At 43.7% G+C, this 27,135-nt stretch overlaps 1 protein-coding gene across 2 annotated transcripts; it reads right to left on the bottom strand.

Annotated features, from left to right (window-relative positions):
* n4bp3 (NEDD4 binding protein 3) lies at positions 1-27,135 on the bottom strand. Of its 2 annotated transcripts, none has more exons than XM_058649739.1 (10): positions 26,908-27,135; positions 5,681-5,964; positions 5,429-5,600; positions 4,617-4,829; positions 4,255-4,376; positions 3,900-4,095; positions 3,713-3,805; positions 3,370-3,621; positions 2,164-2,422; positions 1-794 (listed from the first exon to the last, which is right to left on the bottom strand). In XM_058649739.1, the coding sequence occupies exons 2-10, from the start codon at positions 5,929-5,931 to the stop codon at positions 397-399; spliced, it is 1,956 nt and encodes a 651-aa protein (XP_058505722.1). In that variant the 5' UTR covers positions 5,932-5,964; positions 26,908-27,135; the 3' UTR covers positions 1-396. The 2 variants fall into 2 exon arrangements, with proteins under 2 accessions (XP_058505722.1, XP_058505723.1); XM_058649740.1 differs by lacking the exon at positions 26,908-27,135 and adding an exon at positions 18,707-19,437.

The following is a 27,135-nucleotide window of genomic DNA, read 5'->3' as shown; positions in this document are numbered from 1 at the left end:
TGCTATTGTTCTAGAGTGAGAGGAAGTCACACTAAGTATTTTCTGGATGTGTTCCAATTAAGACATAATTAAACTCTATGTGACTTATGGCATTGTAAAAACAACAAATGTAAATTCACAGTACTGTTTATTCCTTTGTTATTTATCAATGTTTATTACCATCAATCATTTTCTTTTAGCGGGCGGTAAACTTGTATTTGGCATCACATACTCGTTTCTCTGCAAGTACAATGTGATTTACAATAACATCATTTGAAACTTTGACTGTGCATGACACAATCAAAGGGTTACTTTTCTCAATTTGACTCAGTAAAGTTTTCCTTGCAGACGCCGTCTTCCATAGCTGCCAAACGTCAGGAGAAAATAGTTTGCATTGCAAACAAGTTGGACAAACATTCAAATTTCAGATGATTCGATCCTCTCTATCCACGGCAGACCAGAGGAAGGTCTGTCCTCTTGTTTTTCACCAGCTCTCTCACTCCTCAACTCTGGCACTTCTCTTTCCAAAGTCCCATTTCTGCTCCCTCCACCACCACCACCTCCTCCTCCACCACCTCCTGCTCCTCGCTCTCTGCCTGCGTTCAGCTGGTGCAGTTCCCTCTCCAACAATTCATTGCGGCGGTACATCTCTAAGTAGCTGGCCTGCAGCTCCTTCTGGTAGCGGATGACCTTGTCCTTTTCTGTCTGCCATGTGTGCCTCTCCTCCTCAAAGGCCATGGCCTGGGCCTCGCTCTGGCGCCGCTCCAGCAGCAGCTCTGCACGCAGCCGCTCCTCTGTGGGCCCCGCACACCCTCCTGCAACACAGGATGAGGTTCACATGGCTTCAACTACAGTCCAGCAGTGCCATAGGGGGAAATATAATGAAAGACGGTGGCTGCTTTTAAAAAGGCATGCACTTATAAACACACACACACACACACACACACACACACACAGAACTCTGCTCCTGATCCATTTACTCAAATATCCTGATCCTGGCTCCAAGGATGTAAGTGGTCTAACAAAAGAAAACTAATAATAGACGAGTTCCTGCTGGGTTGATAAGAAAGCCAGTTAGAACTAGGATATCATTAAGCAGATATCTGTGGAATATAAATATCTTGCCTCTTTCACTGTTAATCTCTCTCTTCATACGTATCATGTCTTTGAAATAAGATTTCCAATGACTCTATTTCTCTATTTGTTATTATAGTGATGTGTGAGCAAATGTCTTGTTTGTGTTTGTGGCATCTCAGCATGGATCCTCTACTTCTTTCAGCTTTCTTTCTTATTTTAATTCTCCCTTTGGGGGTCGTCACAGCAGATCCTCTGCCTCCATCTTGTCCTCATGTCCACCTTCACAACATCCATGAACCTTCTCAGGTCAGGGGCCATCAGTGTCGGGTACAGTGTGTACTCAGACTTACTGTTGTAAACACTGTTGTCTACCGTGTTCAGACTTGAGTCAAAACCACTGGTTTAAAGCTGGTACAGATATTAAGACATGTGCATTCCATTTTTAGCGTGTAACTGGTTAATTTTACACCCACACGGTTGCGTAACACGGTCGGCGTAGTGGTTACCACTCTTGCCTTTGCAGCAAGAAGACCTGGGTGGGAACAATGGCCTTTCTGTGTGGAGTTTGTATGTTCTCCCTGTGTGTGCGTGGGTCTTCTCCCGGTTCTCCGGTTTCCTCCCACAGTCCAAAAACATGTAGATTAAGGAATTAGGCAAATTGGACACTATGAACTGAAGATGCGACCTGTCCAGGGTGAACCCTGCCTTTCGCCCTGTGTTTGAATTACATGGGAGCCAATGGGAGTTCCGCTCCAGCCATAAAGGTAGTCAAATTGAGGGCGTCGTAAAAATATAACTTAAAACCAAAGGCGTAGGTTTGTTTATGGACGGTGTCCCCACCAATATTACTTTGTGAGTGAGCGGATTTTACGAGCATCAGTGAATGCATCACAACCGAGCAGAAATATCACATACAGCAGTGAGTTTTTAGGGCCAAACCTAAAGCACACAGGCTAATCTTTTTACCTTTCATCACTGAACCCTATCACCTTTACTTGCCCCTCTGGTTCAAAATAAATCACTGTGTTCATATAGAAATGTGAGGATGCAATGGATTGTAACACATCCTAGAATCACATCCAGTTAGTCGCAAACACATCAGACTACCTGTTGCCCCAGTGGATGTAATCTCCTCAGCTCCTTTTCCGTCCTCTCGTGCGCTCTGAGACGGAGATCTGTGACGCTGCGTCCCTTGCATGACGAGCTTCAGTGCATCTATCTGGTTCTCCCTGCTGCGCAGCTCCATGCGAGTCTCCCTGAGCTGCGTCTTCAGCTGGAAGATCTCACTCAGCTTCTGGGTCACTTCGGCCTGGGAGTCTCTCAGCTGCTGCTTCAGCAGGGAAATCTCCCCCGACTTTTGGCAAACCTGAGAGACGGAGCAACATGGAAATATGGGAAAAGAGACACAGTCTGTATTAGAAAAGTGGCTGTGGTCTTTGCAGTTTGCAGGGTGAGTCTAACCAGGAAGAACACATGTATCAAATAGCCACCTAAGTCTAAGAAAATGATTCTAGTTCTTACTTGATTTATAACGTCAGTAAATAGTTAATGGTCCCAATTAGTTTCAGCTCTTCTTCAATAGAGCTCCTGCAGCTCACGCAGTTGTCATGCTACCCTCTGAACCAAAACAACCCCATTTTGGCAGGAAGCCAACAGACAGTATATAGCTGGCTGGCAATATGCCAGGCGACTTGTCTCTTCGCCGGCTGCATTCATAAAAAGTGAAGATGGTGGATAGCCGTCGTGCCCTGGGATGTCAAAACAGTTGGGGACGAGAAGACGGGAGAGCATTTAGACACTAGACACTAGAGTTGGATCACTGCCATAAACTACACTGAAAGCGAGCATAGAGGACAGAGCGATGGGGAAAACGCAGGCTTGTGTCGAGATCACTTCAAATCTAACTAACTTTAATGTTTATTTTACATGGTTTTATTGAGATGTCCAAGCATTCTCTAGAGTAGGATAAGAAAAAGTTTGTCCAATCCAATCAATCCAATCCACTTTATTTATATAGCACAAGTTTATACAAACTCGTGGTTTCCAAAGTGCTGTACAAAGAATAAAACAGGGATAAAATAAATAAATAAATACATTGAAATAATATGCATGTGTACACATAAAACAAATACAGTCACATAAAATCAACACTATGTGGTGTTAAAAGCCAAAGAAGAGAGGTGAGTTTTAAGAAGAGTTTTAAAATGAGACAGAGAGGAAGCCTGTCTAATGTGCAGCGGCACTTGTGAGTTGAAGACGGTCAAATCACAAACCCCGAAACAGTTATCCAGTCTGATCTCTGCAAGTCTTTACCTCCCACTGCGTCTCCTCCAGCGTTGGGCTGGTTCGCTTTGCTGTCGCTCCATCCTCCTGACTCGTCTCCTTCTTCAGGCCGTCGAGCTCCTCCTGCAGGCGATTCTTCTCCTGCTGGGCCTTGAACAACTGCAACTGCAGGCTGCGCTGGGAACGCTGGGCATGCTGGGAAACCTGGCGCAGCTTGGCTGCATACAGGCGCTTTAGCTCCTCCACCTCTTGCTCCCACAGACGCTGTTTCCCTTCAAAGACCTGCATGAGGCGAGCAGATGGGGGAGGGGGGGGGGGGGTCAGACTTCAAGCGAGAGGTGGATGAATAACAGACATATAAAGTGAGATTCACCTGAACGATAGCGCCCTCGCTCTCATCCAGGTTTCTCTTCATCTGTTTTAGCTCATGCTCTTTCTCCACCAGACGCTCCTCCAGATCACGCACCTGGACAGGACAGCAGAATGAATGACTTAGCGGTCTGAACACCGCACTGACCTGCTCATCCTCACATCTATCCGTCCATTCGTGCAATCCTTACCACTTCCTCTACAGACAGAGAGAGTGTCCATTCATAAGGAGGTGGAGCCTCCCCTCCATATGGAGTCAGACGACTCAGGGTTGCCATGCTCCGACACGCCATTTCCCCTATAGCCACACCCTCTGACCCTATAGCCTTCTGACCCAGTGAGGTACGATCCAGAGAGCCTATGGTGTTGATGTGGCCCATCGATGCACTACAGCAAACAAAAGGAAACCATAAAATCTATTTATTATATTCAATCTCTTCTATTATCACTTCCCACACAGTCATTAGGATTTTTTTTTTAATACAATACAATAAAAACAATTATAGCAACACAGTTGACTATAAAGGAAAGAATACTGCAGCCGACCTGATGTGAGCCAGGTGTGGGCGGAATGGAGGACGGTACGGCGGCAGGCTGCTCATGGAGTTGTGACCCGAGTCTGACAGGTTATCATCCTCCTGGCTCATCCCACGCATCGAGGAGGGAGCCTGCACAGTCACACTTATGCCGTTATTCATCACTTCAGCATGAATTAAGTCGAGAAATATGTATTTTAATGAGTAAATAATGATTGAATCAAATCCAGAATCAGAAGTAGGCCCAAAACTCAACTTCAGTGGTAATATTGGGATTAGATTAGATCGGGATTAGATTGGGCATTGACAATCATAATTGTGAATCGTTTCAAGGTTTTAAGGCAATTAAGTTTTGATGAAATGCTCAGGCACCTTGTTACCACTGGATGTCTGTGCTCCATGACGAGAGGGCGAGGAAGAAGAAGAGGAGGTGGAGACAGCTTTGGGGACATGGGCATATGCTCTGTGCAGCCCGTTGGAAAGACCATGGTCCACATCCTCCGACTTGGAAGAAGGATAGAGGTTCTGCATAGAGCTGAAGTTTTTGGGCGTGACGGGTTTAAAGGCGGACGATCTGAATCGAGCCTGGAGAAGGAAAAGCAAGAGAAGACTTAGATTTGTAGAAAGTAGAAGGAAGGGGGGTGAGAAAGACCCCACTCACGTCAGAGGAGAGTGAGCGATGCAACATCTATCACAGTGTTTCTATTAAATCAATACGTTCCACCCTCTATCTTTTTTTTTAACGTTGATCAATTCAAACATGCACGCCCTTCCCTTGGAAAAAAAAAGAAGTGGGATTTGATTGCAGCGATAAATTCAGAACACAGCAGGTGGCAGATTCTCAATCTGTGCTGCTGAAGGTTGATTTATGCAGGCAGCAGTCTATGGGTGTGTTGCTTTGCAGAGACGCATAAATGGGATGCTGATCAATTCAACATCGTCACAACCAGTTACATATATCACCTTTAAAAAGAACCTGGCGGGAAGTCAGTCACGTGCACATGTGCCTGAATCAGTGAATGATACTCAGTCCTCCTCACACTGATAATGAAAGGTAATGAGGGGATGTAAGACTGCTGGATGACCTACACTTTGAGACTGACATTGAAGTAAACTCTGAATAACACTGAAGAATTTCTCCCTGAGGTTTCATCTCAGGATTACATTAATAATCCAATATGTACCTTTTCATACTTGCCCCCACTTGGCAGTGAGTTCTTTGTCAGGTCAACCTCTGTGCCGTCTTTATGGTAGACCTTAGTGTACATGTTGTCCTCTTCATGGCCGCTGACGGAGCTCAGACCAGAGGCAACATCCTTCTGGCCATCACTGCCTGGGTTTGCTTTAGGCTCCTTTCTGTTTGGGAGGACAGGGTGGTGAACTGAGGTCAGTAACATGTCCTACATATGCTCCTGCGTCTTCATAGCGGCACTCACCTGGTGATGTTGAGGTAGTTGAGTAGCTCTCTCTGGGTAAAGCCTTTCTTCAGGAGGCCGCTGGTGTGTTTAGGTCTCACCTGGGGCACAGCTGCACGGCTGCCTTTAGATGGAGACACATCTGGCCTCTCCACCAGGCTGCCAACACTTCCCATGCCACAACGGGAGGAGAGGGGCGGGGCCGTGAAAGGGTTGCGGAAGTTTTTGTTGGGGCCACGGGTCAGAGGAAGAGTCTGGATTGAAGTTGCCATTGGTTACAGGGCTCTGTGGGGGAGTAAGGTGTTCTGTAGAAAAGAGAGGTACAGAATGAGTTGACATTGACATATAAGTGCATTTCCATTGATGTTGATTCAGCCTTTTCTGCTCCACACAACCCTCTGTGTGTTTTCTCAGTCTGGTGGTGTTTAGATCTCTGCTGCACCACGGCAATATTGCGCCTGTAAAGTGTGACAGCTGCAAACACAAGGAAGAACTACCCACGGAAAGTTTCAGAAGTAAATTGTACTGCTCAAAAAAAAAACCCTGGTCTTTCAAGACTCGGCAATGTTGTTTCAGTTCACAAAGAGCCAAGCAGAGGCAGAACAAAAACAATTAATCCACAAAAGTGGACAGAAATCACTTTTATTCCAAATGACAGTCTCCATCATAGTCAATTTGGACTCGCTCTCACAGATCGGAGATGCTGGGGATTGAACCCAGGATCACATACATGGGAAGCGACTGACACAAAGCCGTGATGCGCTTGTAGCAACACATTCAAATGTGTTTTTTGTGTTGTTTTTTTGCTCCTACTGAGACAACCTCCACCTTCTTTGCTCCTGTGATGGAATGTAGATCTCTGGAGGGACATTGTGAGCTGATGGACGTTTCATCAGCTGTGTTTCTCTGAACAGACAGCTGTCTGCAAGCACAGCTACGATAACTGTCACGACAGCACAGCTCTACAGAATAAACAAACACACACACACACACAGACAAACTGACCCAATGCAAACCTTCTTACAGGGGAACAGTAAATGCCTTTTACAAAGAGGACGAATCCCAGAGCAATATGATAACATTTGTCAGTCAAAATTTAAAAAAAACTTTCTGTGACTTTCATGTTGTTTTCTTCAGCATATGGCAATTTATAAGCCCGTTACATAATCCTGATACAGCAAGGTTACCAGGCCTTTAGATTTTTTATATAAATAAAAGGGCGGCGGCACCAGCTGAATTAGTTTGCATTTCCTGCCTCTTATGGAAATCATGTGTATCCAGTCACAGAAACTAAGAACACAACGGCGAACGTTTTCTGTCAACTTTGACAAAAAAGTGAACCCAACACCTGCCTCAGAGGCAGTATTGTTTTGGGTGCTTGAGTTTGGGCATCTTCGGCTCCTTACAACTATTAATCTCACTGCAACCTCCACACTGCTATCATTTTTCAATTCACCCACATATACCCTTCTCTTCCTTCCTTTCAGACAAACTCATTAAGGATCGCTATTGATTTCACCCCTCTGACCCCCTCTCTCTCTCTCTTCCCGTGCATAAGCATACCCGGCGGCCATAAACTTCTCAAGACCATAAAACACCACAAACGCGCTGCAATCTGTCAGACCATAAACAGGACCCGAGGGAGGCCAATCCTTTTGTGCTCAGTGATCTTCTGTGGCACCCAAGGAACAGGTAGAATGTAAAAGGGCCGTACCAGACGCCGGGCTTGTTTCAGCCCATTAACAAGCCATTTAAAAAACCACCAGCATACGACAGAGCTGTGAATAATTTGTGCCTACGCAACTGTTGGTTTCACGTTCATTTTATTGCACTCTGAAAATAAACCAAACCTACTGTAAGAGTTGCTTCAGACAGATTGATTTTTGAAAGTCTGGACAAGAAAAAAACACAAGAAATCAGATTTCAGAAGAACAAAATCGGTGCCTAAAGTATTGTATTCAGTCGACCATGGAGAGGTTTTACTTGGACTATCGTGGAGTTCTGCACCGTGACATTACAGGGTGATTGTTTGCAGTGAAATGATGCACCTCTATTTGAAAGTTGCTAGTTTTTGAAGGTTTGTCTACGTCTGAGCACAATGAACAGTGCAGACAGTCGGCCTGACAATGTCTGCAGTTTGAACATAGCCGTAGGCAAGAGAGCAATTCATTATTAAGTTTATTTTCAGCAGCAATGCACTTCCCTACTCTGTTTTAAAAAAAACTCATCCGATGACATGTGATATATGAGAGGGACAGCTGTCAAAAAACTCTTTAAAGTGTAGGTTTGTTGAAACAAGAGTCACCAAGAGTGCCTGAGAACTCTTTGCCTTAGAAAGAATGTTTCTTGAGAGAACTTAAGTTCAAACCTCTCCCTGCTTTTGTCTATTGTAATGACACAAAGAAACGACTGAATGTAAAGTTAAAGGAAAACAAAGCTGGCAAAGACGTAACTATGACAAGCAAATTTCAGGGACGGAAGAGATTTTGAATCTGTTTTCAGTGACATGTTCACTGTGTGCTCGATTTGTTGGTCGAAACGTGCACAGACCCAGGAGGGCGATGGAGAAAGCCTTGGCAGACGCATGGTCGCGTGGGATATCAAACCTGTGGCTCATCACAACTAATGAATGAGCCGTTCTTGCTGCCTGGCTGTAGTCACACACTCAACTGTTACACACAACTATGTGATGCAAACAGACTCCTGCAGTGACACTCTGGCATCTTCGTTTCCTTCTAATACAATACACATTTATTGAGAGCTTTGCACTGCTGGATTGACAATTATGCAAATGGTTAAAATAGGCAGAGAGAGAGAGAGCTGCGCAAAGGCAGCTCCAGCCTACTTCACTCATGGCTCTCAGCCAGGCCCAGATCAAAGCAAGCCCAAGCTGCTCATGTTTATATTCATGAGGTTCTAGTGTAAAACTTTCCACTAAAGCATCCGGCTCCTAATAAGCCAATATAATGCAGGGTGAAGTCAGACTGAGGGAAGAAACCTAATGAATGATCAGTGATGCTGAATAGGACCAAATATAATGTGAAATGTATCGACTCCATCTTACTTTGTCCTGCAGAGTATGACATGACGGATGTGAGTCAATGCAGGTCGTATTGAGTGTGTATATGTGAATGATACCATATGAATGAAATATGAGTGTGTCATACCTGATGGCCATGGGCCAAGGTCAGACACAGTATATATATATATATATATATATATATATGGGTTTTTACTCAGTTTTTGTCTTGTATCAGCCAAAGACACCGCAGGTCAATCAATGTTTGATGGGAAGCTGAGATCGAGGTGGAGTTAGGCAACACTACACTCCTTTTTGGTAGATAAAACCCTTTTAGGCTGCAGCCACAAATCTCACAGGACTGAAGAAATCGTGCATCTAGTTGTTTTCCATAATTGCATTCTAGTTTATGGGCCAGTGTAAACCAGGAGACACAGCAAGATTTACAGCCCATCCGCGGCTCGCCAAGGGGCCCTGAAACACAACACACCTCCTTAAATCACACACACACGGATCAAAGCCATGCTTCCTACCAACCTTGTACAGCTACGGTCTAATTGAAAAGTGCTCTGTTCTTGATTTATACATCTTTCAAAGTGGTGACAAACCTTTTCAAAAGCAGCAAACTTTGATCCACACACACTTAAATGTTTGATCATACAGCAGTGTATCAAAGTGGTGCGCTGTGCAGGTACAGATGAACACATGAAACTCGACCCTCCCTTTACACCGACACACGTAATGAAGCTGCAGCACCAGGTTACAGGTTATGGAGGTTTGAGGAGTCTTGAATGTCATCTTCTGTTCATCCGTGTGTGTTTTTGCCTGTCCCGCATGTTTTTGCAAACAAGTTGCTGTGATGCAAGACGGATTTCAGGCATGTTCTGACAATAAAGCATATTTGTTGACTATATCTTGGTCAGTTAACAGTCAACACACTGAATGTATCTGGGAATCGGCATAATTAGATTTGAACTTTTAAGTAGTGATGTGACGTTCCGTTTCGAGGCTTCGAAGCGTGTGCCGAGTAGGGGAGGGGGCGTTTCCGCGATGCGCGTATCGAGGCTTGCTTCATTTAGGGGAGGAGCCAAAAATGATGACGTCCGAAGCCTCACTGCCCGGCTGTACCACGTGATTGCTTCGTGAAGTGGTTCAGATTTAGCGCGAGGTTTTACGGCTATATAGACCCCTCAGGCTCCATTCAAAATGTGGGTTTTTGAAGGAGAGTTGCGGTCAGTTGAGAGTTTGGATAGAGTTTGGATAGTTTGGAGAGTTTGGATAGTTTGGATACTAGAGTTTGGATAGCGTTTATATAGTTTGGAGAGTTTAGGGAGAGAGAGAGAGATTTAGGAGAGGGAGGAGAGTAGGATAGGTGATATAGGATGGAGCCAGCGAGGCTCATCATTGTCCAAGTTACACAAGCATAATCTTTGCCCTTTTCCTAGTTCCACAAGCACTTTCACTGTCCTCTGCCTGATTACGCCCATGCCATTTTCAGAAAAACATTGCACAACCTGCCATATTATGATATTCCCATTTTGGGAAGATTTACACACACAGAATACATTCAAAAAATTTATTAAACACATATGTACAGAAATTATTTGGTCATACATTTTTTGTAATTCATAGTCATTTCTAACAGACACAAAAATTAAATTCATCACACATTATGTGGTTCAGATACAGCTGCCTGTGATTATACACTTGGCCAGTAGGTGGTTTCGTGTGCACATGAAGCTTCGAGAAATGAACCCTTTCTCGAACCAATTGGCTCAAGTGGTTCAATGCCTCATGAGGCTTCATCTCACCATCACTACTTTTAAGGTATTTGCCTCGACTCAGACAGGACTCAGGTGGTGGACGTGAGACAAGGAATCAGTTCAGTGGTTCAGAAAAACAGTCGATACACAGGAAAACAGACCAGAGCAGCTAACAAATCCCAAATAAGCAGGCAAAAGAAACACAAAGGTCAAAAACACTAAACCCAACGAAAACACAAGGAGAAAATGCTTGAACACCACACGCAAGACAAAGGAGATGTGGCAAAGACTGATGATGGGACACTGACTATATATGCACCGGGAGGAGGGAAGACAACGAGGCACAGGTGAAACTCATTAGAGTGGAACGAGCAATCACTGCAGCTGGAAACTTGACAGGAAGTGAAAAGAAACAAGACAAGGGTTACCAAAATAAAACAGGAAACACAAAGAAAGCACTACTACTACTAATAATAATAATAACCCTGAATTGAGAGAGCTTACTGGGTCATGACAGAAAATTAATTATATCTTTAGTGTGGAAATGGTGATACTTCACACTAAAATTCCCAAACTAAAAAAAGGTCAACATTGATGATGATTTTAATATTCCCCTTATATTCTAATTATTCTGCATATTGCAATAAAGACTAAATCTTTTGCAAAGTATTATTTCTTTAGTTTTAACTAACTAATTAAGGACAGCAAAAATCAAATTTTTCTTAATTATGTTATACCACTATTATAAGAGGCTGCTGCGAGCCATGAGTCTCTTCTTTTAGGCTTCTGTGTCTCTGTCCTGTTAAAGTCTCAGGATGATTTGCTCCTAACCGTACAATCCCCACTTTACAAATCACAAAGAAAACTAATATTACGGCCTTCAAGAGGAGGCTTTCAACAACACTCTGAATATTGTAATGAAAAGCCTGAGTGACAAGAGTCTGAGGACATTTCAAAACCTTTTGGAGACACACAGGTCAGCGCTGGGACTGAGACACAGGAGAAAAGAACAGGGAAGCCAAATTCCATAGATGCTTACAACACAAGCTCGGGCTCGTCAGCTGCTGATGCAGTAAGCGCAAAACTCCCACGGACACAAACTCACACGAGTGTGTCACTCAACACGGAGCAGAAAAGAGCTGGAAGCACAGCTCGAAGCACCAGATCCTGTGCCCTCTTCCCTCTGCATTCTCTCTTCCCCTGCGCTCTGTGATCAAAGTTTGTTCACATTTGTTGGGTAACTTTGCAGGTTACATCTAAAACTCCCACACAGCGCACACTCGGTTACGTTATGTAAGCTCCATCAAAGCCGTGCTCGCTGGGCTTCACAGCTGTTCGTTGTGTAAAACACTATGGAGTGATTACCAAATCAGCCAGTAGCATTACTCAGACGTGCAGTTTTATATTTAACTCCCACACTGATATCCTCACAGTCCTGTTTATGGGACGCTTTGTATCGACAGGTGAGGCCATGACAGTGAATTGTGATGTTTACTTGCAGTGTCAGAGGTGATGCCGTGTTTACCTGTGTACCTGCACCTGTAAACCCAGCTCTGATCCAGGACAAAACCACTGCACAGGATATCAAAAGGTCCAAATTCATACTTTGCTATGCACAGAGTGTAAAAAAGGAGATAAAACGCAGCATTTCCACTGAGTCATGTTGTGGGCTATTTATTCCTTCTTTATAACCCTACCCAGCAACAACTCTCTAAGGGCAAACAGTGCAAGGTGTAAATGATTACAGTGAATGTGGTTGCTGTTTCTACCACAGAAATAAATGTATAACTAAGAGTAACCTTTCAGATATAATTGTGTAGGTTTAGTTTGTCGTCAGCAGCAGCAGCAGCAGCAGCATGGTGAGCTGCGCCAGAAGCACCGGCACTCCACTCTGTGATTGACTGATTACTTGACTACATCCATGTTATGAGTGAGTATGAGATGAGTGTCTCTGTCTGTGGGACATGACAGATGAGTGTTATGATGCTTTTCCACCACATAGTCCGGCTCGACTCTACATGGTTTGGTTGTGTTTCCATTGGAGCTGAAACAATTAATTGATTAACTTATTACTAAGTTAATTGACAAATCGAGAATTTAGAATTCCATGCTAAATGTCGGAGATTAACTGATTAACTGTTATTAATTGTTTTCAGAATTTTTAGGACTTTTTAATAATTTACAGTTCAGCATTGTTTGGTTTGATTCTTGTGCCTCTTCCTGTGACGACACCCTGACCAATCGGTGGACGGCAGTTTGATGACATCACGCATAGTATCGGCTCAGCTCGCTTGAAACCTCGCAAGAGCAGGTACTCAAAAACAGTACCAGGTACCAGGTACTATCGCTAATGGAAAAGCAAAAAAAAAAAAGGGCCGTGCCGGGACCATGTAGTGGAAAAGCAGCATTAGGCAGCAGCCTCTAAATGTTAGCAGGTTATTCATTATTGTGGGAGACAATGACGCAGACAGAATCTCATTCCTCTACGACCTGAGGCCATTTACAGGAGGCCAGATGTTGAAAAGCATATTCCTTCTTTACATCTGAACACAGTTCGTCATGTCATGTTTACTACATATGCGAATATGTTTGGTCAGACTTCTCTGAATGGAGGCGCAATGAAAAAGGTCGACCTTCTTTTCACGATGTTGAAGATGACGAGTGGCCTCTCAGTGAAACATGGCTCATAATTCAAGCTGAAGGAGCAGTGTTCAGTCGCACACAGTCTCCATTGATGACAAACACTTTTCACGTTTTCAGAGGTCAAAGGGCTAATTAGGTCATAGCCGTTGATACAGGGCGCCATTGAGGACGCAGACGGTTAAGAGCAGACACAGACGTTTTATTCAGCAAGTTCTGTCCAGTGAAAACTGCCTATTTCCAAATGGGGTTACTTTGAACCTTTGTGAAAAGTTCTATTATTCACCAGTCTTTCAAAATATATGAACATCTACTAGAGGACTTAATGTTGAAATCTAAAATGTGAGCAAAAATGATGTTGGTTCGCAATCGGGTCTGTTCATTTCTGTGTGTAGTTTGCAAGTTCTCCCCGTGTGTGTGTGTGTGTGTGTGGGGGGGTTCTCCACATTCTCTGGTTTCTTCCCACAAGTCCAAAAACATGCAGAGGTTAACTGGGCACTAAGTTCACCATAGAGGTGTGAGAGTGAAAGTGAATGGCTGTTCGTCTTTGTGTGTTGGCCCTGTGATGGACTGGCGACCTGTCCACGGTGTACCCTGCCTTTCACCCTATGTCGGCTGGGATTGGCTCCAGCGGCCCCACAACCCTCAATGTGGAGGTAAGCGGTAGAGAACGAATGAATCAATGAGAGAAAATGTAACAAGTATTCATTTTCAATTTCCAAAATCCACTATTTCTATCGTTGCCGTTCATCTCTGCTACTGTCGAAAAAAAATTTGTTTCCTTGCTTCATTTGTCATGTTGTGACTATTTCATTGATCTCATTATCTAACTCATGTATGTGAGAGATTACGTGTTTTTGTAACGGGAGTAAAAACATAAAGGCACATTTGGAGATGTATTATGTAGTTTCAGAACTCTACTATACTATGAACTCCTATAGAATAAACAGTAATTTTTCAAATCCTAACATTGATCCAGGGACCTTTAAAAAAAATAGACAGAAAAGGATTAGTGCATGTGGCTAATTCATTATAAACTGCTATCTTATGCCTTAGTTAAATTTGTTGCGAGCTGGAACAAGTTGGACTCGAAAAATATTTGCAAATGCTGATATGATTGATGATTTGCTGGTGGTGCTATAGTTGAGGCAGGTAAAATAAATCATAATGTACTTACATTACATTGTCAACAGTGTAAATCTATATTTGTAGAGTAACAAATGGACGATACAGTTGATACAAAATTACTTTTTTCATTATCTAATATTAAGAAATGTTATACTTATGATGATGAACTGCACACAGGTTCATTTTCGGACTGTGAATAATACGGAGAGAAGTGTTGACTAGTAATGCATCTCCACTGCAGAATAATAAGTTACATATAATAAATTAGACAATCTGAACGTGCACTAAATTATTCCAAAATCTCATTAGTCATTTCCACAGCAGCGTCCATAGAAACTGACCCAGAGAAAAGGACTTATTGCATAACGTTAATAAAAACTGTCACCTCAGACGATGTGCAGTTACTGCAGGTTTTACATTTCTGAGCAGCATTTTATTTGTCTCCCAGTCCTGACCATGATAACTGGCTCTGCTCTGAACTCACTCCACTAAATCATCTGTCACCACTTCCTCTGGGGCCGACCAGCTGAGGCGGGGTTCCTCACTTTGCATCTGTTAGCCTATTGATGGCAGTGTCTTGGCCTTTCCTGCTGACTTTAAGGTATTGTATTTCTGCACACAATTCAATTGCTGGCTGCAACTACAGTAGCCCCACTGCTGGGGTTATCTAGGGTGACTGGTTGCACTGGTGTATCATGGGACCTTATTGATCTGGATGTGAGGATGTTACATAAGGCTACTTCACTGTGAGGAGACGACACTCGAGGGAGGCTTTCAATATGTTACCTCTAACTCGAAAAAGTATTATTCATGAGGGAATTCATACAACAGCAGCCTTGTCCTGGCTCTATTCAAACAGTATGAAGAATCTGTTTTGCTTTAGGTATCAAACAATCTTTGATTTATAAGCACTCATTGCATAATTCCTAACTTTAATTAGATGATGAATTCTAACCTTGATCCCTGTGCAGGGATACAAGTTCAACCTCTGTGTGTATGTGTTACATTAGTGCTTGCAGAATATGGATAAGTAGATGACTCCATCGGCATCCACGTGCCCCTCACATGCACACTCACTCACCTTCAGTCACCCAGGAAATCAACAACTGTAAAAACAGAACCATTTCCCTGACGTAACGTCATCGGAATTTCGCGAGGCTACAAACGGCAACAAGTTATTCATTTCACCTTGATTGAGTTCAAGCTCTCCATTTGGTTTCTGCGCACCTCGTTAACAAGCCAAAGTCTGTCCAGTGTTTGCCGACGGCTGCTATCAGCAGAGTCGTGTTCGCTGCAGAGCCGACGCTCAGCGTGAGGAATGTTAAGGGAGAGGGCAACGGGAGGAAACAAACTCACATTCCCTACATTTCTCTCTGGGTAATTATTAAAGTGCCTTTAACATAAGCCATATAACACTGATATGGGTGAAGGGGATGATCCCCAGTCTGCTCCTGGCCCTCAAGTGTTGTGGATCAGGTCTGTTATCCAAAGCACCCTTCGTTCCCATGAGAACTACAGTATGTCGGTAATGTTAGACATTTAATAACTGGCAATTTTACCATAATGAAAGTGGGAGGCCCACACGGTGTTAAATTGAGCTGATCAGGACGAAAGCATGGGAGAGCTTGGATGTTATTGAATTAATTGCAGTGACAGGGGAGGCAGCAGAGACTCTCTTTCTCTTTTCTGTGGCTTCTTTGTTTCCCGGAGCGGTTCATGTAGGAGTCACTGTTCTGTGATCACAGCGATAGACATCGAGCGGTTCCCACACCTGAACCACATCCACTGTACACAGCATGTTGATGGCAGCTGATTACATTCAAAGGCATGACACACACTTATGACATGACCCGCAGCATGGCGATTACAATGCACAGTATGTCATGTCTGCTTCCTGATAAAAACAGTGACAAAAAGACCTAGTTTGATGATGTCAGGAAGCAGCGTGGGATCATGGAAATTGTTGCTCTGGGAGCTTGGGCTGCAGAACGCCAAACAAACAGCGATGAGTCAAATACGCACGCACTCTCTCACTCACTCATTGTCTACGGCTTTATCCTCCACATGAGGGGTTGCGGGGGCCTGGAGCCAATCCCGGCTGACATAGGACGAAAGGCAGGGCCAGACCCCACACAGGTCGCCAGTCAGTCCATCACAGCGCCAACACACAGAGACAAACAACCATTCACTCTCACACTCACACTCTACGCCAATTTAGAGCATCCAATTCACCCCTGCATGTTTTTGTACTGTGAGAAGAAACCCACAAGCTCTCGGGCAGAATATGCAAACTCCACAGAGAAAGGCCCTCGGTCATGTGACCCCAAATATGCACAATAGAATGAGAAAGAAGACAAAAAAAGACAACACCCTGGACACCTTGTAGTAACACATATTGTCTTCCGTCATTCTGATGTTTCATGTTCCAAAGAATAGCAAAAAACAGGTTGACGTCAGTAAAAGGTAAACTAAAAATTTTAGTCTTGTCATTTTTAGACATTTAAAGGCGACATAGACCGGAAGCTCCAATTAGCGCTGCGTTTGTGTGTGTGTATCTGCGTCATTACCTCGTTTATGAAACCCTAAAGTTTCAGAACAAACAGTTCAGCCACTGCTGAGAAAATAGTGTTGTATTGTTTTCCTGGGCTCTGTGAAGCGGATCGGCACTTCCTTAATCTGATGTCGTCATCAGAAATCCTCACCACTCCTCTCACCACCGTAGCGCCTCCTGGTGCGGGCACTAGTCCGGGCACATCCGGTTGCGTACATTCAACCGCAGAAGAAGAAGAACTACTCTCGTTGTAGCTGCTGAGATGCAGAGCATCCACCGTGCCAGAGGGGGAGCTGTGTATCTGACAGCTGGCCTATCTATTACGTCACTTCCAGGTACCACAGGACAGTGGGAAAGCTCTCATTGGCTGGCCAATCACAACACAGTCCACGTTCTGGGGGTGTGGTTTTGGTCTGAAACAGCGCGGCTGACGAGAGCGTCAGTGAGGAGATATTTTGATCGGCTCGTTTGCAGCGACTAGTAAGTTTATAACCATGAAAACAAGTTAATATATGTAAGTAGACCTTCATAACTAACATATATGTGTGATACAAGCATTCTATGTCGCCTTTAAATGCAAAAATGGGTAGGGATGGGGATCGGTATCGGTCAGTGTTGGTATCTGTCCGATAGTGGTCAAATCACTGGATTGGATATCGACAGACAAATGTAGTCAAATGAGTCATGCTTGGGCTGTTTATTTCTCCTTTTTGGGAGACAGTTGATACACAATTATGTCTTTGAAATGAGTCATCACAAATGTGTTGTTAACAGCGAGTTTGTGATATCAGTACACAAAAAAAAGTGGCATTGTCCCGTCCCTCGCAGAAATGTATCTTTCTATCTTTCAATGTTTGAGCTTTCCAGTTTAGGCCAACACATATCATGGATAAAAAGTTTCACTGAACGCAGCAGCTTCTCCTGCGAGCCGAGCAGCCCACATGTCAGGCAGTAAACAAAAAAACACTGATGCCGACACAAACTGATGCAGAGTCCGGTGATCAGCACTTTTTTCCTCTCGCTGAGTTTCTCCGTAAATAAAGTTGTGTTTATCGTCCGTCTCTGCTGAGAGGCGACGTAATGGGAACGCCAGGTAACGTGTTCAGCCAGGTACAAACTTTGCTGCACAGAGTTTACAGTAACAACAACGTAACAAGAGGCAGCAGGGAAACATCAACACAAGGAGAGAGATGTCCACTTTGTGCATGTGGGATATTTTACTTCAGGCTGCACACAGATAAAATGGATACTGCACAATTCTCAGAAATGCCAGTAAGTGGAAGACTGAAGTCAGTTAAATTAAATCTACTGAGTTCAACAGAAAGCCACAAACAGTCCTCAGTCCTCAGAGGCAACTCCTCCATCACAAATAAACCACCGGACCAGGGATTATTAAAAGATAAAAACAGATAAACAAGTACCGCTCAGCTGAGCAAATAATCCTTCAGTATATATATTGTTTAAGCACAGCGTGGCTCCCTTTGTTTGACGTTCAATAGTGAAAGCATATTTGTTCTGTACTGAAAGAGAACGAGGAGGCTGAGGCTGCGGCTCAGTGTGACGTCATTCACCCAGGAGAGATTTCACCGGAAAAGTTATAAAGCTTTTTCAAACGAGCAATTCACCATCATGCTGCTTTTTAACCTTTCGATGCAGCTTAAGCTGTTCTTTGACAGTGCGGCCTGAAATCACGGTAAGACTCCTGACCATGTTGAGCCTGCTGGCATGAAAATAAGTCAAACTTTCCCAGTAGTAACAATCTCAGGAATGTATAAAATACACACGCTGGTAAGAGGCACGTTGTTCCTTTCATCCGAAGCCCAGCATCACAAACATGTCAGTATCATGAGGACCGAACTAACAACTAATACAAGACTAACTTTCACAGACTCTGAGAATCATTTAAATGTTATTAAAATGCAAGGCAGAACAAAAAAATTGTTTACCTGTTTGTTCACCTGAGATTTCACTTCTCTGAACCTGATCCCATTCTCTCTCTCTCTGCTCCTCTCATGCTCAGGCTACTGATTATCATACCACACCACTTCCTGTTTCACAGACTGTGATGACAGGCGGGAGGTGTGTGGATGGGAGGGAGCTGCCGGCTCTTAACCACTGACCTGAAGGCCACAACAGGATGACTTTGAACAAATCTTAGTAGAGGTCGAGGCTGATTCTAAGCTACGTGTGAGAACATTTTCACTGGAGAAAGCAGGATCACGGGGGATTTACCAGCTTGTTTGATAAAAGAAACTGGGGGAAATCACAAAGTTTCCCTGTACAGTTGATCTCAACTCTCTGGAGAGAATCCTGGTACTTTCCTGCTCACCCTACACCCCCCTACTTTCCTCCCTCTTCCCCTCCTCACCTGTTCATCTTATTGTGCATTATGAGACCTCTGAGAGACCAGCGTGGTTGGACTTGTTCTCCCAGTTCCAGAAACAAAAGCCCCGCATGTGAACCTACTTTGAGGCGGTCAATCCAAACCGTGCACTGACACATGAGAGCCAGCCTCGCCAGACAAATAACAACAGCTCAGTGTGTCTTGTTTGCTTGTGGAAAATGAGACATTAATGAGCGATCGGGCTTGGGTTAAAAGACAAGCAGCATTGTGAAAGAAGGATGAGGGGTGGAAAAATAAAGACAGCACAGACGAGGAAGATAGGGACGTGTGCTGGCAAGAACCTGGTGATATGATACGTATCCTGATACAGGGGTGATGATACAATATATTGTGATATATAGGAATACTACAAGCAAGGATTTATATGTTGTCATTTTCTCCTGCACAAATGGCTGAAAACCTGCTGCCAACTAGTGGTCAGAGGCTGAAATACAACACAAAACCACTGTCAAGAATATTTGCACATTAATAAAGCACTTTTAAAAAAAAAAATGCGATGTTTTAGTGGATACATTTTTTCTTACACGCCCAAGGAAGGTGTAAAACATGAGAGAGAGTGAAAATCTCCACTTAGTGACCACCAGCTTGCAGGAGAAAGAGGCAAATACAAAAAAACATGGTTCCCCCAGAGAAGAACGTATGTGTGGTCACTGCTCGACAGGGAAGGTGGAAACGGAGTTGCATTTTCTCCTTGACTGTGAAATTCCTCATATTATGTAGAGCTTATGTAGAATCACTCACTGTCACAATCACTGTAAGAACTATATATATGGGGCATGTTTGCAGTATAATATGAATATGTACTATATGTAAAACATAACTTATCCCATATAAATGTGATCAAATTGTTGATGTGCAAAATGTAACCATGGAATGCTTTTGCAACAATTTGTTTTCGTCAATGCCAAAAAAGGTACTTGAACTGAAATTGAGAGAGAGAGTGCGAGAGAAGAAGGAGGGTCTCAGTGTGGACAGTCTGGACAATAGCCCGAGTGTAAGACTCCTCGAAGCTCTGCTGCTGGACAGACTTTGCCTCTTATCAAGTTACACAACTCAAACGCATCGAGAGGAGGAAATAAGTGAGGACATTGTTCTGTGCTCCATCATCACAAGAGAGAGTGACTCCTTTCTTCTGAGTTGTGATACAGGCCAAAAGGAGCTGAGGAGAGTGAGGGAGGTGTCTGGACTTCCTAAAGCCTGGCACTCATAGGTGGGCACACAAGAATCCCAACTAATAAAGCACCTTGCCAATCAGAGATGCACTATGTAGAGATTGGCAAGCAGTCAAAGACATTCCAGAGCAAGAATGTGGTGTTTTTATGATGCCCTTTGGCCTGCTGAGTGCAGTTTGAACAAAACCAGTTAGGAAAATGAAAAGCAGGGATAAACTCTACACAGCCCAGTCTAACACCTGAGCAGGTGCCACTGCTCCTGTCATTACCTCTGTGCCCCAGGACCAACAATCCAGTCTCCGATTATACAGATTCTCAGCTGCAGGTTCTTATAGTGAACAAAACAGCTCCAAGAAGAAAGCTCTGGCAACCTGGGGGAAGTTGAAATGGAAAGAGGACAGAGTCTGCAGATCCAAAGATGGAGGTATGAGGCAGGAACAACAGAGAGCGACGAGTCAGGGCCTGCTTATAGATAGCGTACAGGTCTGTCCAGTCAACCGGACAACCCAGCCTAGACTCATTTCCTCTTGCCTAAGCTCTCCTGAACAAAAATGTAACAGGAAGCAGCTATGGGAGGCATGTTGACTGTCTGGATCTATAGACGCTGCATTTTCATTCATCAGACAGCCACCATAGCTCAGAGCATGTGTAACTGTTTGGATTAGTCCTTGAAGGAAATGTTTGATGCGCCGCAACTAACAAAAACATACTCTATATTGTCATTGTTGCTTATTTAAATAAAAATACAAAAGTAAGAAAACCTTATACACTTTAGTAGGTACACCTGTTCAACTTCTGGTGAAAAAAAAATCTAATATAATGAGCCAATCACATGGGAGCAACTCAATGCATCGTGGCATGTCGCCATGGCCAACACAACCTGCTGAAGTTCAAACTGAGCATGGTTGTTCGTGCCAGATCTGAGTCCAAGTACTTCAGAAACTGCTGATGTAGCGAGATTTTCATGCACAACCATCAAATATCTGGCGAGTGAAAGTTCTCTGTGCAAAAATGCCTTGTTGATGCCAGAGGTCAGATGAGTATGGCTTGGAAAAAAAGGACTAAGCACCATTTTTATCTGAGTGATCATACGAAAACGTGCATGTGATTTCATGCAACATGCATTTATCCTATGAAATTCACGACTATTGTTGGTGCGTCATTAAATAATGTATTTGTCTTTGTAAAGCGCACATGTTTTCCTTAGAAATTTACATTTGTCCCTTGAAAATCAAAAAAATAAAAGTCACTTTAAAAATCACACATTGTGATCTTAAAAGTAGAAACATGAGTCACATGAAAATCTGACCAGGTGCTTTCCGGCACCGCATCGGTGACCACTGATACAGATCTTGCTAACATGCTCTGGTATTTCAGATATTCCCCTCTTGAGGAGTTTGAGCATCAAGGTTTTAATTGAAAATTCTTTGCTATACAGAGAAATGTCCACTCTCCACACAAAGCTGAGCCGTAAAAAAACAACCTAAAAGATAAGATACTAATGCCAGTGTTGTAACCACTGCTTGTGAGATTAAAGAGTAGGTCACAGTAACTGACCCTAACCTTTCAAACCACTGTATTGATTAAAGAGAAGTGGATGTGACAGCAAACTGAGATTCAGAAAGAGAGAACACAACTGCAGCCGCTTTGACGCTCACAGCATGTACACGCGATTATAAATAAGCAACAGCACCCACTCACAGAGGAGGGCTTCGACTCGTGCATGGCCCTTTGTTACCGCACTGTTACAACTCTTCAGGTAAAATAAAACGGCTGAACACTTAGAACACACACAATTCACCCCCCCGACAACTCACAAAGAGCAATCACTGCTGCTGATATCTATAGAAGGCAGGAAGATGGTGGGAGCTCCTTGTGGGAAGATAAGCTGATAAATGATGCCAATACAATACACGCGGAAACGATAAGACCGACCTCATGTAAACACACCACGACTGACTCACAGGAATAACAGGCTATATATCTGTTAGCAGGACAACAGTCCCAGGAGTCCATGGCACAGATCTGCCTTTTTCCGTTTGCCTTGAGTTGGTGACATTTAAAGACAAAGGCCCTCGTATGGGGTCCGTCCAGCCTCTGACACGCTCAGACCTTTCCCCTCTAAAGGTCAGTGGGGTTAGGCCCGTCTCATAACTATTGTTAAGCAGGTCAAACTGGAACACAATCAGTAAAAACCAAGCAAATACTGGGACCTTGTAGGAGATTTTACCATGATTAAATATTACGTCTAAGAGATCAGGTTAATCTGGCAGCAGACAATATTTTGATTGATAGAAATAAGTGTGTGGGGGTAAAGCGAGCTCCTCTTTCGGCCAAATCCACCCATGCAAATATCACACTTAAGCTGTTATAATTCATCAATAACATGAGTTATTTTATCAAAAAATGAATGAGTTGTTTGTGCTCTGGCAGCTACATGAACAATCAAAGATAAAGTCAACAATGTTGAATGCATCCTGTTGGTTTTCCAAGAAGATAAGTCAAATATAAAGTCATTTCTGGTTTATTTATCACTTACCCTGTTCTCTAAGCTACTGTGTTTTATTTTTTAATGCATAAAGTTGTTGGTTATATTATGTCAACAATCAATAAAGATCAATCCTCAGCTACAAGGAAGCACCTGTCACTTGGGGACAATGATTAACTGGGGAGTGTTCTCAGTCTTGCCACTTGGAAAATAACTTGCATCTCAACCCTGCAGAATAAATCAATGTGTTACTGAGGCCTATTCATTCTGATCTGATGTCAGTCTCTCACAAGACCATGTGGTTAACCGCATGTTTGTGTGGACTGGATAATCAGAAGGGTTAAACAGCTGTATATGTGGTGCAGACCTACCTTAAAAATCCAATCTTTCTTCTGGCAGCTACTTACAGAGATGAGCACTTTCTTTTGACTCTACTGGCAGTCATATGCGACTGTGGATAGTTTTAAACTATGAAAGCTTTACAGCCGTATATCAAGCAGTGATAGAATGAAGCAGGCAGCCATGTGCGCTTGGCCAGGCCCCGCAGTGATTTTCCTAACCCGGCCAGACTTTAATCGCAGCAACAGACAGCCCAGACAGAGGATCAGACCAGCCACAGGCTGAGAGATGACTGGGGATTTAAAAACACAAAGTGAAGGAGCATAACACTCTCTCCTCAGAGTGATCAGGCATGGCCTTGTCTATAAACAGTAAATTAAATGAGAGCAGGGAAGAAAGAAAGCATATGGTAACAGGATAAGTCAGAGATTAGGAGCGACAAAAATGGGGAAGAAAATCTGAGGAAAGAAACACAATAGAGGAGGAGAGACAGGCCAAACCAACAGAGTGGAAGAAAGGCTGATTAGTGTTTGATTAGCTGACCGGCCTGAGGGGGAAACTCTGGTGACCAAGACAGTGTCATTACAACCGTGCTCTCCCTGCTTCACCATCTGCTCCACTGTAGTATGCATGACTGACCTGCAACAAGAAGACTCACACTGTGTGCCAGTTAGAAGAAGCAACAGGGATGTTTGTGTTTGCAGATGTAATGCAATTTCTGAGTGTCATTGAATGCATCTTGTAGCTGCTCTAAACTCAACACCCTGTGGAGCCTGCATCGTAATCTTCTCCATCCTGGAACTTAAAAAGGATTATCCATCCATCATCTACCGCTTTATCCTCCACCAGAGGGTCGCAGGGGATGCTGTGCCAATCTCAGCTGACATAGGGCGATAGGCGGGGTACACCCTGGACAGTTCGCCAGTCCATCGCAGGGCCACACACACATAGAGACAAACAACCATTCACTCTCACACTCACACCTATGGTCAATTTAGAGTGTCCAATTTACCTAATCCCCACATTGCATGTTTTTGGACTGTGGGAGGAAGCCGGAGAACCCAGAGAAAACCCACGCACACACGGGGAGAACATGCAAACTCCATGCAGAAAGGCCCTTGTTCCAACCGGGGCTCGAACCCAGGTCTTCTTGCTGCAAAGGCAAGATCACTAACCACTACACCAACCGTGCAGCCTTAAAAAGGATTATCTTATCTTATTATTCGCACAAAATCACCTAGTATGTGCACATGTTCATGCCATTGGCCCATAATTTGTCTTTGTCAGACAGTGAGTGGACAGTGATCTGTGTCCCCACATGACAGTGCAGCCATTAGGCACCATCAGAGGCGGGGTCTGCTGATATCAAGAGGTTGCAAAATGTCCAGTCAACCTCTAGTTTGATGAGTTTTAAACTTGGTCACAGTAAAACATTGGGGTGCACATTCATATCAGAATAAACCGTGTCAGAGCATGGGGGAGAAAAAAACTGTCCATTCAAACTCACTGCACTTAGAAGGAGGAGTGTGTGTCCTCCAATCATTTGATTAAGACATGCAAAGCAAATGGTCAGCAGACATTTGATGGTCAGCAGAATCTGTTTCATCAGCTGTTTGTGCTTTAAGGAGGACTGGGGAGTGTCAGTGGATCGCAGACAGCTGAAGAAAGACATCACATCAGCTGTCACAGTGATTCTGCTGAGCGAAGAGCAGCAGAGAAACAGACTAATGGGTTCTGGTCAGAGACTTTTGAAACTAACAAATGGCAACTTTTTAAATAAACATATTAAATAATTCATGATCAATCTGTAAAATGTTACAAAAACGTGGTCATTGCAAGGACTCAAAGGTCAAAGTGACTTGGTGTCAAATCCACATTTTCATATAGTGGTAACTAATATATTTGGCATTTTCACTTGATTAATTAATAAATGAATGAATGAATTAACTGATATAACCGATGAACTGATATCACAAACTCAAGTATCTACCAATACTGATATGAAGCTGTTAGCAACACATTTGTGCTGAGTCATTTCAAAGACATAATTCTCCAACTGTCTAACAAATACTGTTCCTAAACGTGTCTTAAATTAAACTTTTGTAATTTCCTAAAAATGAAAAAAAATACAACAAAATAATTTCAGCTCGAGCATGGATGCAAAAGTTCCAGACATGAGTGAGTCAAACTTCTGCACCTAAACTGCTAATGTGCAATGAAACAGTGTGATTATGGACGTTTGGGGTTCAAGACCTTTCAGCCCCAACCTTCACTCACGTTTGTGTCACCGAGATGAAGGCTGGATGTGATGGAGAGAAGAATTTTTTTGTGGTGACATCAACTCTGAACAATAGCGAAGCTGTCAAAGTGATTGCCACACAGTGATCAGTCATACACAGTTAGCAGAGCCAGCACAGCAGTCTGTCTCCCCTCTATCACTGCTCCTATAATCCATTCCTAAATTACAGGAATGTTACCACGCAGTCTCCAACAACAGCTCCCACATCTATTGTCATCCTATTGTCAGACCTGCTCCTTCACTTGCGTCATCGCGCGCCCATGACCACAAAGGACTCTTCCTGCAACGCTCCATGAGTGCTCAGGTCAGAGGTCACCTGTGGCCTCTGGTCTCCACGACAACAGCCAGGCAGTCCCCAAGACTTGAGCTGAAGTCTGGCCCCTCCTCACCTTCGTCCTCCACCCACCCACACCCACACACAAACACTCTCTCACACAGAAACAGCTTTTGTCCCCAAACTCCTGTGCATCAAAGGAGAGCCTGGAGTGTGAGCGTCAACCCAAACATTTACAGCTGAGGAGCAGGCCAAACACTTTAACACTACAATACACTGCAGTGAAGAGGCAGGAGACCACCAGAGCTGCAGAGTCACACCAGATTAAATACAAATCACTGTTCTTCCTGGTGTTGTTGCATCCAAGACATGACACACATACTGTAGAGGTCTTGTTCTTGGTCAGTGAGGACTCAGGATTTTAAGTCAACAACCAAAACGGGTGTGAGCAGACAGGACATCTTTGTTCGTTCCAAAAACACAGTAAAGACCAATTATATACGATGTTGTCAAATCCTGGTGTGTTCAGTGTGGTGTTCGGGCCAGTTCCTTGTCATGAATGATTTAAAACCTCCTTCAAATGCAACCAAAGCATTCCCAACACACCGCAGTTAGGCTATTAGATGCATTATTGACCCGACTATCACAGATACATCCATCAGTATATGCTGTCTTATATCAGCTGATGTGATATCACATAACATAGTGCACAACTATGTGTGTGGTGTTTTATAATTATTCAGTTTACAGTGATGTTTTTCTATTTTGGTTCATGCTTTTAGTTGATCTGTAGACTTGGTCTTGTTCTGGGTTTGGAACTCATGGAACTCCAGTTCCTCCATTAGTCTTTCTTCACTCACTCACTCACTCACTCACAGGGTGGTGCAGCTATTCATCTTAGGACACTGCACTGACTTCCATTCATTTGGTCAGCCTAAACAAAGTGTTGTCCCTAACCTTACTATAACCAGTTAGTCCCATCTTTCAAACATTTGCCCTAAATTTAACCAGTGCCTCAGAAATGAGGTTCTGCCTCATTAGGACCAGATTTTGGTCTCCATGAGGACTACTGGTCCTGACATGCAAGAGATCAACACACACACATACACACTTGGCTGCACGTGCACAGAGGAGCGGATCAGACTCAAAGATTAGGAAAACTGGCACTCACCATGTTCAGCGTGCAGGACATCCCTGAGTCAACTCTACTGCAGTTTTGTCTGTCGCTGGTTATATAATGAAACAAAGTGTGTTAACGTGGCTGCGCAGTATATTTTCCTGGAGACAAACTCAGAGATCAGCTCAGTGTGAGTCTGCAGCTGCTGCTGCTGCTGCTGCTGCGGAGAGAGATACAAACACACAGAGAGCAGAGGGAGACTCTCTCTTTTCCCTCCCGGAG

This window comes from Solea solea, chromosome 14, assembly GCF_958295425.1.
Source record: "Solea solea chromosome 14, fSolSol10.1, whole genome shotgun sequence".
In the NCBI taxonomy this organism is placed as follows: domain Eukaryota; kingdom Metazoa; phylum Chordata; class Actinopteri; order Pleuronectiformes; family Soleidae; genus Solea; species Solea solea.
Note: the sequence above shows the minus strand (reverse complement) of the source record. Positions and strands in the feature narration are given on the sequence as shown.

Excerpts from the sequence above, each read along its gene's own strand:
- n4bp3 (XM_058649739.1), bottom strand. The coding sequence starts at position 5,931 with ATGGCAACTTCAATCCAGACTCTTCCTCTGACCCGTGGCCCCAACAAA. Across the intron at positions 5,601-5,680 it reads AACTACCTCAACATCACCAG|AAAGGAGCCTAAAGCAAACC; the intron begins GTGAGTGCCGCT and ends CCTCCCAAACAG. Across the intron at positions 4,096-4,254 it reads CCACACCTGGCTCACATCAG|TGCATCGATGGGCCACATCA; the intron begins GTCGGCTGCAGT and ends TGTTTGCTGTAG.